The 14111-nt window shown below is 40.5% G+C and overlaps 1 protein-coding gene across 12 annotated transcripts in view; it reads right to left on the reverse strand.

Annotated features, from left to right (window-relative positions):
• Positions 1-12947, reverse strand: part of COMMD10 (COMM domain containing 10) — a 264005-nt gene extending 251058 nt beyond the window's left edge. For 2 of the 12 annotated variants that reach the window (XM_082455814.1, XM_082455813.1), the window contains exons 1-3: positions 10925-12934; positions 9383-9473; positions 52-162 (exon numbers count right to left, since the gene is read on the reverse strand). In XM_082455814.1, the coding sequence (XP_082311940.1) occupies positions 52-162; positions 9383-9473; positions 10925-10965 (243 nt within the window). In that variant the 5' untranslated portion in view covers positions 10966-12934. Of the gene's footprint in view, positions 1-51; positions 163-9382; positions 9474-10924 lie in introns of all 12 variants that reach the window. The other 10 variants (XM_082455812.1, XM_082455815.1, XM_082455808.1 and 7 more) reach the window with 7 other exon arrangements.
• Positions 12948-14111: the final 1164 nt, after the last annotated feature.

A 14111-nucleotide genomic window follows, 5' to 3' on the forward strand; every position in this document is an offset into this window, starting at 1 on the left:
AAACATGTAGTAAACAAACCATGGTTAGGAAGTTTGGGGCAATAAAAATACCTGTTCTAAAATAAAAGATATTGTTTCAAGAACTAGGTGAAGATCTTGTCTCTCCAGAGAAAATGCAGCTTGAAGTTTTTCTTCCTCTTCTTCACTGAAACTATTCTCGGCCTACAACACAGAAAGCAATCTATTAGCATACACTCAGGTATTCAAAACTCAGATACTCAACAGAAGATTCATTTATTCATACGACAATGAGAACTTGAAAGAAAGAAAGTAAATCCATCCTTGAAAGAAACTGATGTGTCTGTAAATTTCAATATCTTAAAATCATAGTACAGTTCATTATGTGGCTCTTGCCAAATAAATTTCATTAAAAAAACCCCAGTATTTTCAATTCTATGATTTATAGGAGGTGGAAAATAATGGTAAATAACATAAACGATGGACATTTAACATATACACTAATATGTATAAAATGGATAACCAAAAAGAACCTGCTGTATAAAAAAATATTTTTTTAAAAATGGACATTCAGGACTTCCCTGGTGGCACAGTGATTGAGAGCCCGCCTACCAATGCAGTGGACATGGGTTCGAGCCCTGGTCCGGGTAGATCCCACATGCCGTGGAGCAGCTGGGCCTGTGCACCACAGCTGCTGAGCCTGCACTCTGGAGCCTGCGAGCCACAACTACTGAGCCCACGTGCCACACTACGGAAACTCGCGTGCCTAGAGCCCATGCTCCGCAACAAGAGAAGTCACCGCAATGAGAAGCCCGTGCACCACAACGAAGAGTAGCCCCCACCTGCTGCAACTAGAGAAAGCCCGCGAGCAGCAATGACGACCCAGTGCAGCCAAAAATAAAAATAAATAAAATAAATAAATTTATTTTTAAAAAAAAGGACATTTAGAAAAAACAATACTACAAGGTAAAACCCCAAAATGTTAACAATTAATAGTAATTTCCATCTTTACTCACAACATTATAATCAACTATATTCCAGTATAAAATAAAAATTAAGAAAGAAAATTAAAAAACATGGAGGGGGGGGAACACCTTCTCTGTAATACTATCCAATTATAATGGGTCCCAGCAACTCTTCTAAGAGCCCAAAGCAAAATCTCTATTTAAGAGAACAGCATTTTAAGATAGAAAATACCTGGGGGCTTCTTTCCTTTGGTAGCTCTTTCCTCCCCCCAACTCACCCCAAAACCTCTGCCAGTATATGACCTTACCTAGCCCTAAGCTCCTGTAGGCATTTACTAAGAGGGAGCCTACCCTGGAAGGATTAAACAGATAAAAACTGTTAACCTTGAGAACCTTTATCTATATCCTCCATTACCTAGCACCAGGATTCCCATCAGATAGAGAGGTGGCAACGAGTTTAACCCTTAGGATTATTTTATTAAAAGTCAATGGGTTGGGCTTCCCTGGTGGCGCAGTGGTTGAGAATCTGCCTGCTAATGCAGGGGACACGGGTTCGAGCCCTGGTCTGGGAAGATCCCACATGCCGTGGAGCAACTAGGCCCGTGAGCCACAACTACTGAGCCTGCGTGTCCGGAGCCTGTGCTCCACAACAAGACAGGCCACGATAGTGAGAGGCCCGCGCACTGTGATGAAGAGTGGCCCCCACTTGCCGCAACTAGAGAAAGCCCTCACACAGAAACGAAGACCCAACACAGCCAAAAATTAATTAATTAATTAATTAATTAATTAATAAAAAAAAAAGTCAATGGGTTATGGGATGCAGCAAAAGCAATTCTTAGAGGGAAATTTACAGTGATACAGGCCTTCTTTAAGGAACAAAAAAAATCTCAAACAGTCTAACCCACCACCTAAAAGAATTAGAAAAAGAAAAACAAACCAAACCTGAAGTCAGAAGAAGGAAGGAGCTAATAAAGGTCAGAGAGGAAGTAAATAAAATAAAGATTAAAAAAACAATAGAAAAAAAATCAATAAAACCAAGAGCTGGTTCTTTGAAAGGGTAAACAAAATTGACAAACCTCTGGCCAGGCTCACCAAGAAGAAAAGAGAGAAGACCCAAATAAACAAAATAAGAAATGAAAGAGGAGAAATCACAACTGATACTGCAGAAGTACAAAAATATATATATATATATCTCTATATAAATATATATATATACACACACACATATATATATTTGCTGAGTACTTATTATGTGCTACATAGACAGTTTATGTCCTCAGGAGTACTATCCTCTAGTTAGAAAGACAAATTAAAAACAAATAATTGTTCAAATAACTTCCCTTTCTAATGAGTTCTGCAAAAGTATGGGTTATTATAAGAGCATATATAAAGCGAGAAATTAAGTCTTTTTGATAATTTTAATATTTTCCAAAACTTACACATTACACACATTACTTTTATAAGCAATATATGAAAGAAAGAAGTTAGCCATCTGAGTATAACTTCTGGCTAGTCTCCTTTCTTTCATTTCCAAAATAATCTCCTTGATCTAAAGACTGTTTTTCAAGTATGAAAAATATACACTATTAGAACTGCTTTCAAATAAAAATACTTTATCTACACATACCAGAAACAACTTTCCCTGTTGCTGCCTCTCCCCAACAGCTACACGGAGAAGTTTCAGAAGTCCATGCCTTAACAGCTTAGGATGAGGTACAACCTTACAATTGCTCAAGTGAAGCAGCATTAGAACTCTAAGCTGGCATATTTTTGGTTTGGGGAGGCTAGTCACCAGAACTCCAAGTATCTACTACCTGTTTTATGACTGAGAAAAGCATGAACCCAATTTGGCCAAAATGCCAATCACTTACCTCAAGAGCAATGTTTTGATTTTAAAGTTCTAGAATTTCTGTGACTACCATACACCTTCTTGAAATAATGACCTACAGTACCAGACTTTATCAATATGAGGAAGAGAATAACAGTATTACCCATGTACAATCAATGAACCACATGTTGCATTAAATTCAGTGGATATGTACAATTTAACTTCCAAGTTTGTCAATCTGATTCCTTTAAATATACACCAAACGAGGTATTTTGACAAAATAAAAATAGTGATTGAGCACGTAGAAAAATAAACTTCAGTGTCCCCAATATGTACAAGAAAGTGAGACTTTTTTTTTAAGATTTTTTTTTTTGATGTGGACCATTTTTAAAGTATTTACTGAATTTGTTACAATACTGCTTCTGCTTTATGTTTTGGTTTTTTGGCCACGAGGCATGTGGGATCTTAGCTCCCCGACCAGGGATCGAACCTGCTTCCCCTGCACTGGAAGGCAGACTCTTAACCATGGACCGCCAGGGAAGTCTCGAGACTTTTTAAAAAAGAGCAAGAAAAGGGATATTCTCAAGATCTTCAAGGGCATCATATTAATAAGGTGGTTCGGAGCGAAGGGGGACAAGGGAACATGTATCTCCCCCCATCCACTGGTACATGAAACATGCACCCTTAAAATAAGGTGGCGCTTAAAATATGTGAGCAGAACAACAAATGGAGAATAAAATACAGCCATAAAACAAAGTTCCAAATCCATAGTCAATATCTTGCTCCAACAACAACCCTGGGTAGATCAATATTAAATGTAAGTCACTCTATTTGCTTCCAGACAGCAGCAGGTTAACTTCTTCCTAGGTACCAAAAGTAACCCACACATATCTGGGTGTTGAAGAGAAAGTGAAGGAGATATATTCGTTTTTACCCTCTCAATGGGAGAAATTTAAGGCCCACGTTTATAAAATTAGAGAGCAAATGTCCAAGAAACTTAAATTTTAAATGGAAAATGGATGTTAATTTTTTCTATATATTTAAAGAGCATATGCCATAAACATATATACATAGGCAGAAAGGAAAAACAGTATTTAAAAAGAATAACTGCTGTATGGCTTGACATGGAAAGATCTCTGATACAAGTGATAAGTGAAAAAGGTAAACAGTATAATGCCACTTATGAACACATTTATATAAAAACCAAAAATTTCTATTTATATATGCGTGCACATATGTTTGCACATCTGTAATTATTAATACTTGAAAAAAAGACCTGGAAAGATGAAAACCAAATCGACAACAAAGACTACTTCTAGGGAGGTGTGGTGGTTTTATCATATCTGCAAATTCTTTTAACACTCCTCTGTTCAAAAGATGGAGCCTAATTTCCTCTCCCCTGAATATGAGCCAGACTTACTGACTTACTTCTAACCAGTAGAATATAGTAAAAGTGAAGGTATGTGATATCCAAGCCTAGGTCATAAAAAGGACAGCACCCCCCTCTCTTGGACCGCTCATTCTGGAAGAAGACAACTTCCATGTCAGGAGGAAAGGCCCATGTGACAAGGAACTAACTGGTGGCACCATCTAGCCATGTTAGAAGGAAATCCTCTACCCCAGTCAAAACTTCAGGTACCAGCTGCCCCACCCAACATCTGAGAGCAATTTCATGAGAACCCCAAGCCAGGACCACCCAGCCAAGCCACTGCTAAATTCCTGACTTACAGGAAGCGTGAGAGATAATAAATGTTTACTGTTGGTTTAATCTGCTAACTTTGGGGGAAATTTGCAATTCAGCAATAGATAACTCACACAGGAGAGAATTAAGATGGAGGAAGGGGGAAGAGTTAGCCAAGGGGGGCATTTCAGTTCGTCCATGTTGTTTAAATGTCTTAAAACAAAAACTTCCTCATAAACTATTTGTGAAATTTAAAATGTTACTGAAACACTTCACTTACGCACTCTATTTTGAACTTTAAGGGCACAAAAAAGAACAAATCAAAAAATCCATCCTTCCAACTTCTTCTTTTTTTGAAGAATTTATTTTCTTAACATGCATGATGAGTGAACTCATCTTAATTCCACATACAGTTGAAATCAGGTCACATTCCTCAGAAGGTTATACCGATCTTCTATTCTATGAAGACAGTATACTATCTAAATAATTATGAAGGCAATTAGGTTTTAAAAACTCAGAGCAAGGCTTTAGAGACAAGAGAGGCCTGTGGTCCGGAATCCAAGCTCTGACTCACATACACAGGCATACACACACACCAACACCACAATGCAAGAACACATGGTACTAGTAGTCTGCATATGCCATAATTTAAAATGTATACATATCATTTTAACCTAATAAACTAAGTTGTAAGAAGCCCTCCAGCTTATATTAAGTACAAAATAAATGCATTTTCAGAGGTAAGCTACTCTTTTCTTTTTTTGTCCACATAGGTGAGGCCAATTCTTCTTTGAACAGGACTGTGCTGCACATCGCTAGGACATTTAAAGTCCCGGGGCATGAAATGCCGGCAGCACCCTCCATACATTGTGACAACAACAACAACAAAATCCTCAGGCATTTCTGTGGGCTGGGGTTTACAACTGTGACTGTCCTTTATATTAATATAATGAGACTTCTCTAGCGGTCATAATGAGGAAATATGGTGGTACTCACAAGTCAATCTATCAAATAAAAGAACTTTTATTTTAAACTTTTAAAAGCAATCTTTCTGAAATGTACGGCACCCATTCTAGGCTTCTGTAAACAAAGTATATTGGATTACACTAGATTCTTGCAATAAGTCAGATCATAATTACGAGCATCCAAGTTCCGTGCTGCAGTTAGTTTCCTAAAGAACTGCTAAGATACACTGATGATTTTTCACTTCAGAAAAAACCCTCAGATTTCTTTGCTTTTGTACTTCTTTGTGTCTGATTTTCATAATTCTTCCATTTCAATCTATACCCAGCAGTCGATTCTTGAAACTGCCCACCTGCCCCATTACAGGAGCGCCTTCAACCCCCAGTTTGTTGTTACTAGTAGGCATGGCCAGAAATCCAGACACCTCATCTCGCAGAACTAGACATTTAACATAGTAACATCGATAGGCTTTGTGGGAGGGCCTAAGAGTCTCTGGAGCAAGGTATATGAGGGGGTTTTTTTAATTGCATGAGTTGTGACAGCTATTTTAAAAAACTTAGAGGCCACAAATGTTTGTTTTTAAGTTCACAGATAAGGAAGTTACTCTGATTTCCTTCAGTGTTTCCCAGTGCAGACTCTATTAGCATGCAGGATGAGACAATTCTTTGTACAGGACTGTCCTACTCACTGCAAGACATTTAAAGGTACACATATACAATGGAATATTACTCAGCCATTAAAAAGAATGAAATAATGCCATTTGCAGCAACATGGATGGACCTATAGATTGTCAAACTGAGTGAAGTAAGTCAGACAGAGAAAGGCAAGTATCAAATGATATCGCTTATATGCGGAATCTAAAAAAAAAGATATAAATGAACTTATTTACAAAACAGAAACAGACTCACAGACTTAGAAAACAAACTTACGGTTACCAGGGGGGAAGGGATAGTTAGGGAGTTTGGGATTGACACGTACACACTCCTGTATTTAAAATGGATAACCAACAAGGACCTACTGTATAGCACAGGGAACTCTGCTCAATATTATGTAACAACCTAAATGGGAAAAGAATTTAAAAAAGAATAGATCCATGTATGTGTATAACTGAATCACTCTGCTGTACACCTGAAACTAATACAACATTGTTAATCAACTATACTCCAATATAAAAAGTTAAAAAAAATAAATTCCTGGGCATTAAATGCCACCAGCACCCTACACACACTGGTAACAAACCACCCAAAATTCCCAAGTATTCCTATATGCTACAATTGCTCAGGAGTAGGGCCAGTTCAAAGAAGACTCCCAGACCCATACTTAGGCGTGCCCATATTCTATACCTAAGCTTACTTTCCCCATGTTTATTTCTACTAGAGATTCCAAGGAACCAGTCTGGACAAAAACAGATATCCTCTGCCCACAATCCCATTTTACCAAGATCAAACTTGGTAAAATCAAAGTGTCAAGCTGATAGCATTAAGAATAGCAACCAAATCCCTAAACCTCTTCACCAACTTACCTGCATGCGGTTTCACCGCTCTCAGGACTCTGCTTGTCCCAAGGCAAAGGCCAACTTGACAGACCAAGAGTACATAAAAGAAAGCTGGCAGATCTGAGATGTCACTGCAAACTCTTTGATAAGAGCCCTTATCACAACTGGAGTCCCTCTGGAAGAACATTCCTTAAAACTGTCCGGGCGGGTTCGGGGAGTGGGGATGGGTTGCCCCTTTCCTGACTTTCTCTCCTGACTTTCTGCAGGCAAGTAATCAAATACAGATGTTTCTGTCCTCAGCTGCTTCAGCTCTCAACAACCACACCTTCTCACCTCCACTCCCTACCTCTGAAGGCACAGCATTCAAACACCTCTGTGGAATGCTTTGGCCATTCAGTTACTCTAAGATAGATATTAATGTTTTCTCAACTCCATAGGGTCAAAGACAAACTCCAGAAGGTCACGAGTTTCCTGCAGATGTTCCATCCTCCCTCAGTATGAAGAACAAAAGATGTATATAAGTGTTTTGTGTCCCATATCACTTTGTATGTGTTTAAGAAGGCAGCCACCCACAACACTGTAAACCAACTATACTTCAATTGAAAAATACAATAAAATAAATAAAATAAAAATAAAAAAGAAGGCAGCCACCAACTCAGACAATCAAAGAAACTCTGTATCAACTGCCTGCATCATTCACTTTTGGACTTATTTATATACCGTTTCACACTCTTTCCTGAGGCTTACTGTAATGGGTCAGAGGGATGGATTCTGGAGCCAGACCGCCTTACTAGCTAGCTGTGTGACCTTGGGCAAATTACTTAACTGGTCTCTATCTCAGTTTCTTCATGGATAAAATAAGGATGACAACAGAACTTACTTCCTAAGGGTGCTGTGAGGATCAGATGAGTTAACACCACAAAGTCATCAGAACAGCACCGGTCACAGAGGGAGCAATGGAACTGTGCATAGCAAACACCACAGAATGTAGCTGCCATTGTTACTGTGGTTGTTCCTCCTGTTTCTCCTTCTACATCACAAATTCCTTATGGGCAGGAATTCACAGAACCTATATTCATTTTGTGTTTCCCATGGCAAGGAAAAGAATGAACTCCAAGAATAGCTATTGAGTGCCAACTGCATAAGTATCAATGTATCAAGTGTAGGAAATATAAAGATAAGTAAGACATGATACTTAAAGTATTCAAGGTCAGAGAAAGACCCTGTAATCATGAAACAAATACTTAATGATGTAGTACTAAAGTGAGGTGAGGATGAACCGTTTTAGAAGCAAAGAAGAGAGGACGAGCTGCTGAGAGTAGGACTGTCAAATCCTTGAAAGATGAATAGTTTATTCACTGAAGAAGGGAAGATAGTTCAGGTAAGGGAAAGAGTATATTACACAGACACCAAGTGGAAAAAGTTCACAGTACATTCCAGTAAAAGAGCATAGTCCATGGTAACTGAAACACTTGCAAAGTGGGGAAAACACAGACTGTACCTATATTGTAATGTTATTATAATACAATGTTAAGGAATATGAACTTTTTCCCATGAGCAATGGAAAGTCATTGATGGCTTTGAACACTGTAAAGATGTGATCAACTTTTCTTTTTTTTTTTTAGGAAAAAAATATTTGGAAAGATAAATGGAACAGCACCATGAAGAAGTGATAAGAAGGTAGAAGACTATACACAGCGGTACCAGTTTGAAGGTAACTGCTGTAGTCCAAAGGAGAAATAATAAGGGTCTGAACTAGGATTACGAAGAGAACTTGGATTTGAGAGATGCTTCAGAGGGAGAAAGGGCAGGGCTTTGGGACTGGCCTCTGGCCAGGAAAAAGAAGAGGTAAGAGTCTGGGTTCTCATTTAATGGTGATACTTTGCACCAGGCAGAGCAGTTAGTGGGCACTCCTTAAACACATGTTGAATGGAATTAAATTTTATTAACCTGATAAAGAAGTTAACTAAGTTATGTTAGCAAGTTAACCAAGTAATGAATTACTAAGCAACAATATATCCAAGATAACCACACCCTTGAAATAAAAGTGGAAGAGAAAGATTAAATGAAAAATTACATACTGGTTGATAGCAAAACTACAGAGTTATTTTTAAGACAAAGAATGAAATCATGATATCAGAATTTTCCCAAAGCGTGTTCCACAGTCCCAAAATAAATACCATGATAAAACAGTTCCCTGGTCAAACACATTTGGAAAATTTTGCACACAACAGTCACACTTAAATATTTACCATTAACACTACCATAAAATATACTCTGAAAAGTCCCATGATTTAAAAAAATTAATTTGAATGAAGACAGAAGTTCCCAAACTTTTGACCGTGGGATATTATCAAATTTTCTAGAAACCCAGTGTTCCTGAGGACATGCTGGAGAACAATACCTCGCAAAAAGTACTTCAAGTAGAAACCTAGAGTTGCAGTGGAATCATGAGAACATATTATAATCTATAGAAGTGCAAACATACAAACCTTCAGGTGAAGTTTTTGAAGAATTCGGGTGAGCAGTCGTGGAAATCTTCCTATATCTATTTCATTTATCAGCGACACTGCTTTTTTCATGCTAAATAAATTCATAAAACAAAGTTTTACAATGAGTTTTCCCCAAGTGGTACTGTAGTTACCGTAAGTACAGCTGTCTGTAAGTTTTCATTTCGACAACTCTGCTTGCTACAAGGTAAGTCTGAGTAAAATAAAGAAAAACAGATGATGGCCAGCAAAGGCAGGACATTTCCAAAAGATACCCCCAAAAGTACTTCTGTTGAAAAGGTCCATTTGGCAAATTTTCTCTTTCTTCTGGGCAAGGCAAACTACTAGGAGAAGCTTGCACTCTGTGGGGAATGGTATTAATTTAGGAGCGAAAGTTTATATATCCACTTAACTCAAAACAGAACTTGGAGAAGAGTGGGAGGAGGGAATTGGCAATTACACCAAAAATAGAAAGAAAAGACTGCTGCATGGCAGGTAATGGAATAAAAAAAAAAAAAAAAAAAAAACTACATACAATATCATTTGGGGTCACTAAGTACACAGCTGTTTTAAAACCCTGTTTCAATTGTAATAATCAACTTAAATTATGTGATAAGAACAATTCTACTGCACCACGTTGAATATGGTTTACTGATGTGATGTGTTACCCAGGACACTGGTGTGAGAAAAGGAACTGGCTGTCAGAACTCAAGTAATCAAAAAAGTTAAAACTTCAAAATGACAACTCTCTTCTTCAAAAAGACTCCTGTCCAATCTAGACACAAAGTTATTCTCCAGCCTCAATTATTTGCCTGTATACTTCCTCACTTTTCTGCATCCACACACCACCTGCACTATTATTTATTTTTCATTAAATAGAGTCATTTTTACTTAAATAATTTTATTTTAAAACATAAGTTTACATCACCACTATAGACAGCCGACCTTACTTACCTACCATAAACAGAAATGAACTAAATAAACAAATGAATTCAAAAGAAATCAAATGAAAACAAAAGCAATGTTACTAAATTCTGTCTAGATACTGTTACAAGCCAAAAACTCCTGGCCTGAGGCCTAGTCTATCTTGATTGAAAAGGTATATTAACGCGTGTTAGGTATTCAAGACCATCCGGGACCAATGGGAGACTTTCTCATAATCAGAAGGTCTGAAAGAGAACTGAAAACGGAAACGGAGTACCTTTCCACGTGATTTCAGTGTTACTCCAGGATGGCCTGGGTACCTGCGATACAGCCTCGGGGAACGGTGACACTGACCACACACTGTCGTACTGACCTCAGCTGCCCAGGCCCACTGTAAGCCCACGCAGGTGAACTACCGTGCAGGTGGACGCACCCGCAGTCTCGCGCGCTCCCGCGGGGCCCGCACCGCGACTCTGCCAGCCCCGCGCCCGCCCCTCCGGGCACCCGCGGCCCCGCACCTGCCTCTCCGCCCCGGCCCCCCACCCGCGCCTCGGCGACAGACAGCAGCAGCACCCTTACGCCTGCCCTGCCCGCGCTGCCCCCGTGCCCAGCCGGGGTTACCTGGGGCTCTCCCGCAGAATCAGCGCCGCGGACGCCGCCATCCTCGAAGCTCCCTGGCCCCGCCGCCAGGATCAGCTGCCTGGAGTTCAACCAATGGCGGCGGCAGAGGCGGACGGCAAGCCGGAAGGCTCAAGCCGCGCAGGGGGCGCGCCGCTCCGGTCCTGCGGTCCTGGAGGGGCGAAGGGGCGTCGCCGTGGTCCTCCCCGCCACTCCCGCCGTTCCGAGTTAAGGCTGTACATATATTAATTTATTTATATGTACATATTTGCCTATTTTATATATATATATATATATATACGCATACCTGGATATGGTGTGGCTATTTTTATGTATTATGTAGGTAGTGTGTGTGTATTAACATATACATTTACGCTTGCGTGCATATACACATACTTTTTTTTTGGAAGAAAAAGTTTAAGCACTGCCCGCGGTGTCTGGCCTGCGCTGCAGATGGGCAGGCGGTGGAACGTGCTCCCCGAAGGAGCCCAGGGCCAGCTCCACCCTGTACCCTGCGCCACCAGCCCTTCCAGTATCTACATCCCTGGAGCTCTGCAGTGCCCCACGCGGAGCCTGGGCTCTTTGTACTTTTATTCGTTCAGTAGTGTTCTCTGAGCACCTACTGTGTGCCAGGCACTGTGCTAGACACTCGGGATACAAAAAGACCAAAATTCCTGCCCTTGAGGTTTGCCAGCAGGTAAATGGGCAAGTGTTCGTTGCGCCTTTCTTTGTGGTCGGGCACTGAGCTAGGTACTGCAGAGTAGCGGAGATGAATCGCCGCAGAGAATGCGATTAAGGACGTCTCAGGAGAATAGAGAGACAACGCGGGTTCAGGAATACCTTTGTCTCACTTAGAGAAAAACATGTAGTGCATTAAGGGGATTCAGAGCTGGGAACAGTGATAAGGCATCCGAGGTTGGATCAGGAAAACTTCCTGGGACAGGTGGCATGAAGAAGCCTTGAATGATAGGTTGTGGCATGTACATTTAGTCTGGTGAGAAATGGGGAGCCATTAAATGTTTTCAAGCAAAGAAATGTTTGTGAGAACTCTGTTTGTTTGTTTGTTGAAGATTACGGTAAGCAGAATGATTATTGGATGGGAAAGAGGTAAGCAGGAAAGCCAGATAGGGAGCTACTGCAATCATCTATGGAAAGCAATAAAATCCTTGGTAGTAAAATGGCATTGGAGAATGAAAAGATAGTGGATGAATTAGAGTTACATTTCAGCTGTAGGATCTTCAGGAGCTGAGAAAAGATTGGATTTAATTTTCGTACCCAATTATGTTTTACTTAAATTATTATTTACATTAGTTGGCATTCCTAGAGCAGCCCTGAAACATCCTAACTGAAAGGAGAAGCCAGATTGCAAATTAAAAAGTGAATAATCCCCACATGGATAATTGAGTCAATTATACAGTGTATTGAACACATACAAATACATATGGTTCCACAACACTCCACACATTTCCCAATTTGTGCAGCATCTGAAAAAAATGTACGTGGATCTACATAAATTATAGGTGTCTGATACAAACACAGATTACCTTACCTGGCACATTAATAGAGTCCCAGTTCGCTCAACTTTTGAATCATTTCCCTTTTGTCTTGATTCATTGCCTGAAGTAGAGCCACTAACCAGGTAAAACTATTTTGAATCTCTAGGAGGAGGAGGTGAAGTTTACCTCCTCTTCAGTTCCCTTCAAAACTATAGCTGGGATTTTGAGCCAAAGAACCTCAGGGTGGTTTGAGCCCTGAATCTGTGTAACCTGGAACAAAGCACTCTACCTCACCAAGTTTCCTCTTCCTGATCTGCAAAATGGAGGTGAGAATAATGTCTGCTCCCCTGGGCTGTGGTGAGAATTAAACAGCCTGATGTGTATGTGCAAGAATCTCTCTACCTTCCCTTATAAAGCAAAGCACAGACTTCCAAGATTTTAGCAAAACGGTGTCCAGTGGACACAGAGGGCCTCTCACTATATTTCTCTTCATGTTCACTGATGGGATGATCACTTTTTTTTTTATATATAAATTTATTTATTTATTTTTGGCTGTGTTGCGGTCTTCGTTGCTGCGCACGGGCTTTCTCTAGTTGCGGCGAGCGGGGGCTACTCTTCTTTGCGGTGCATGGGCTTCTCATTGCAGTGGCTTCTTTCGTTGTGGAGCACGGGCTCTAGGCACGCGGGCCTGAGTAGTTGCAGCACGCGGGCTCAATAGTTGTGGCTCACGGGCTCTAGAGTGCAGGTTCAGTAGTTGTGGCACACAGGCTTCGTTGCTCCACAGCATGTGGGATCTTCCCAGACCAGGGCTCGAACCCATGTCCCCTGCATTGGCAGGCGGATTCTCAACCACTGCGCCACCAGGGAAGCCCTGGGGTGATCACTTCTTATTACTACTTTTTCCTATAAAGGCTTGATGCAGTGAATAATTTCAACCCCTAAATGAGACTATTACCCCAAATATTTCTGTAGTCTCTGGAGTATAGGCATACCTATCCAAAGCTACAAGTCCTTGTAGTTGTCTTCCTGTTGCCACCTGCTGGAGAGCAGGAAATGTACCTCCTGGAGGCATAATTCCATAACCACACTTTACTCCTAACCCCCAACTTGTCAACCCATCTTTATGATAGATCCAGAGCCCAGATCTGTTGCCCCTGATCTATTAGGGCTACTAAACATGCTCAGTGCCCTGAAGTTTCTTCCATACCCTTGCCTTTATTGCAAACTTCTGCCAAATTCACCTTTTTTATTTTCTGTGTTAGTCTGGGTTCTCTAGAAAACAACCTGAGTTGCATGCTGGTGTTTCATTGGGGCCTGTAATTGTAGGGAAGTAGGAGTGAGGGCAAAGGGAAGGAAAGGAGGAATGAAGGGAGGAGGAAAGCAAATAAAAGGTGGCATGTTATCCAAATTGTTACAGCTTCAAAACCCAGCTTATTTCTCAGAGAGACTATTTCAAGTTGCTGTATCTTGCAACAGCAAAGAGATAGCAGGAGGGGGAAAAATTTTGTCTGCAAACTCTTTCCAATCTGCTGTCTTTTTTTGGTCCAAATTTGTCCTATGGTTCACACCTCCCCTGAACTCCTGGGGTATGTCACCTGGCACCTCTAGGCAGCCACTGGAAAATCCAGAGCTTCCATGAGTCGGGTAGAGTAGGAACTGAGTCTGGAGCTGTAGAAAAGAGCCCTCGGCTCAAT

The sequence above is a fragment of the Balaenoptera physalus genome, assembly GCF_965194825.1.
Source record: "Balaenoptera physalus genome assembly, chromosome: 3".
NCBI lineage: Eukaryota > Metazoa > Chordata > Mammalia > Artiodactyla > Balaenopteridae > Balaenoptera > Balaenoptera physalus.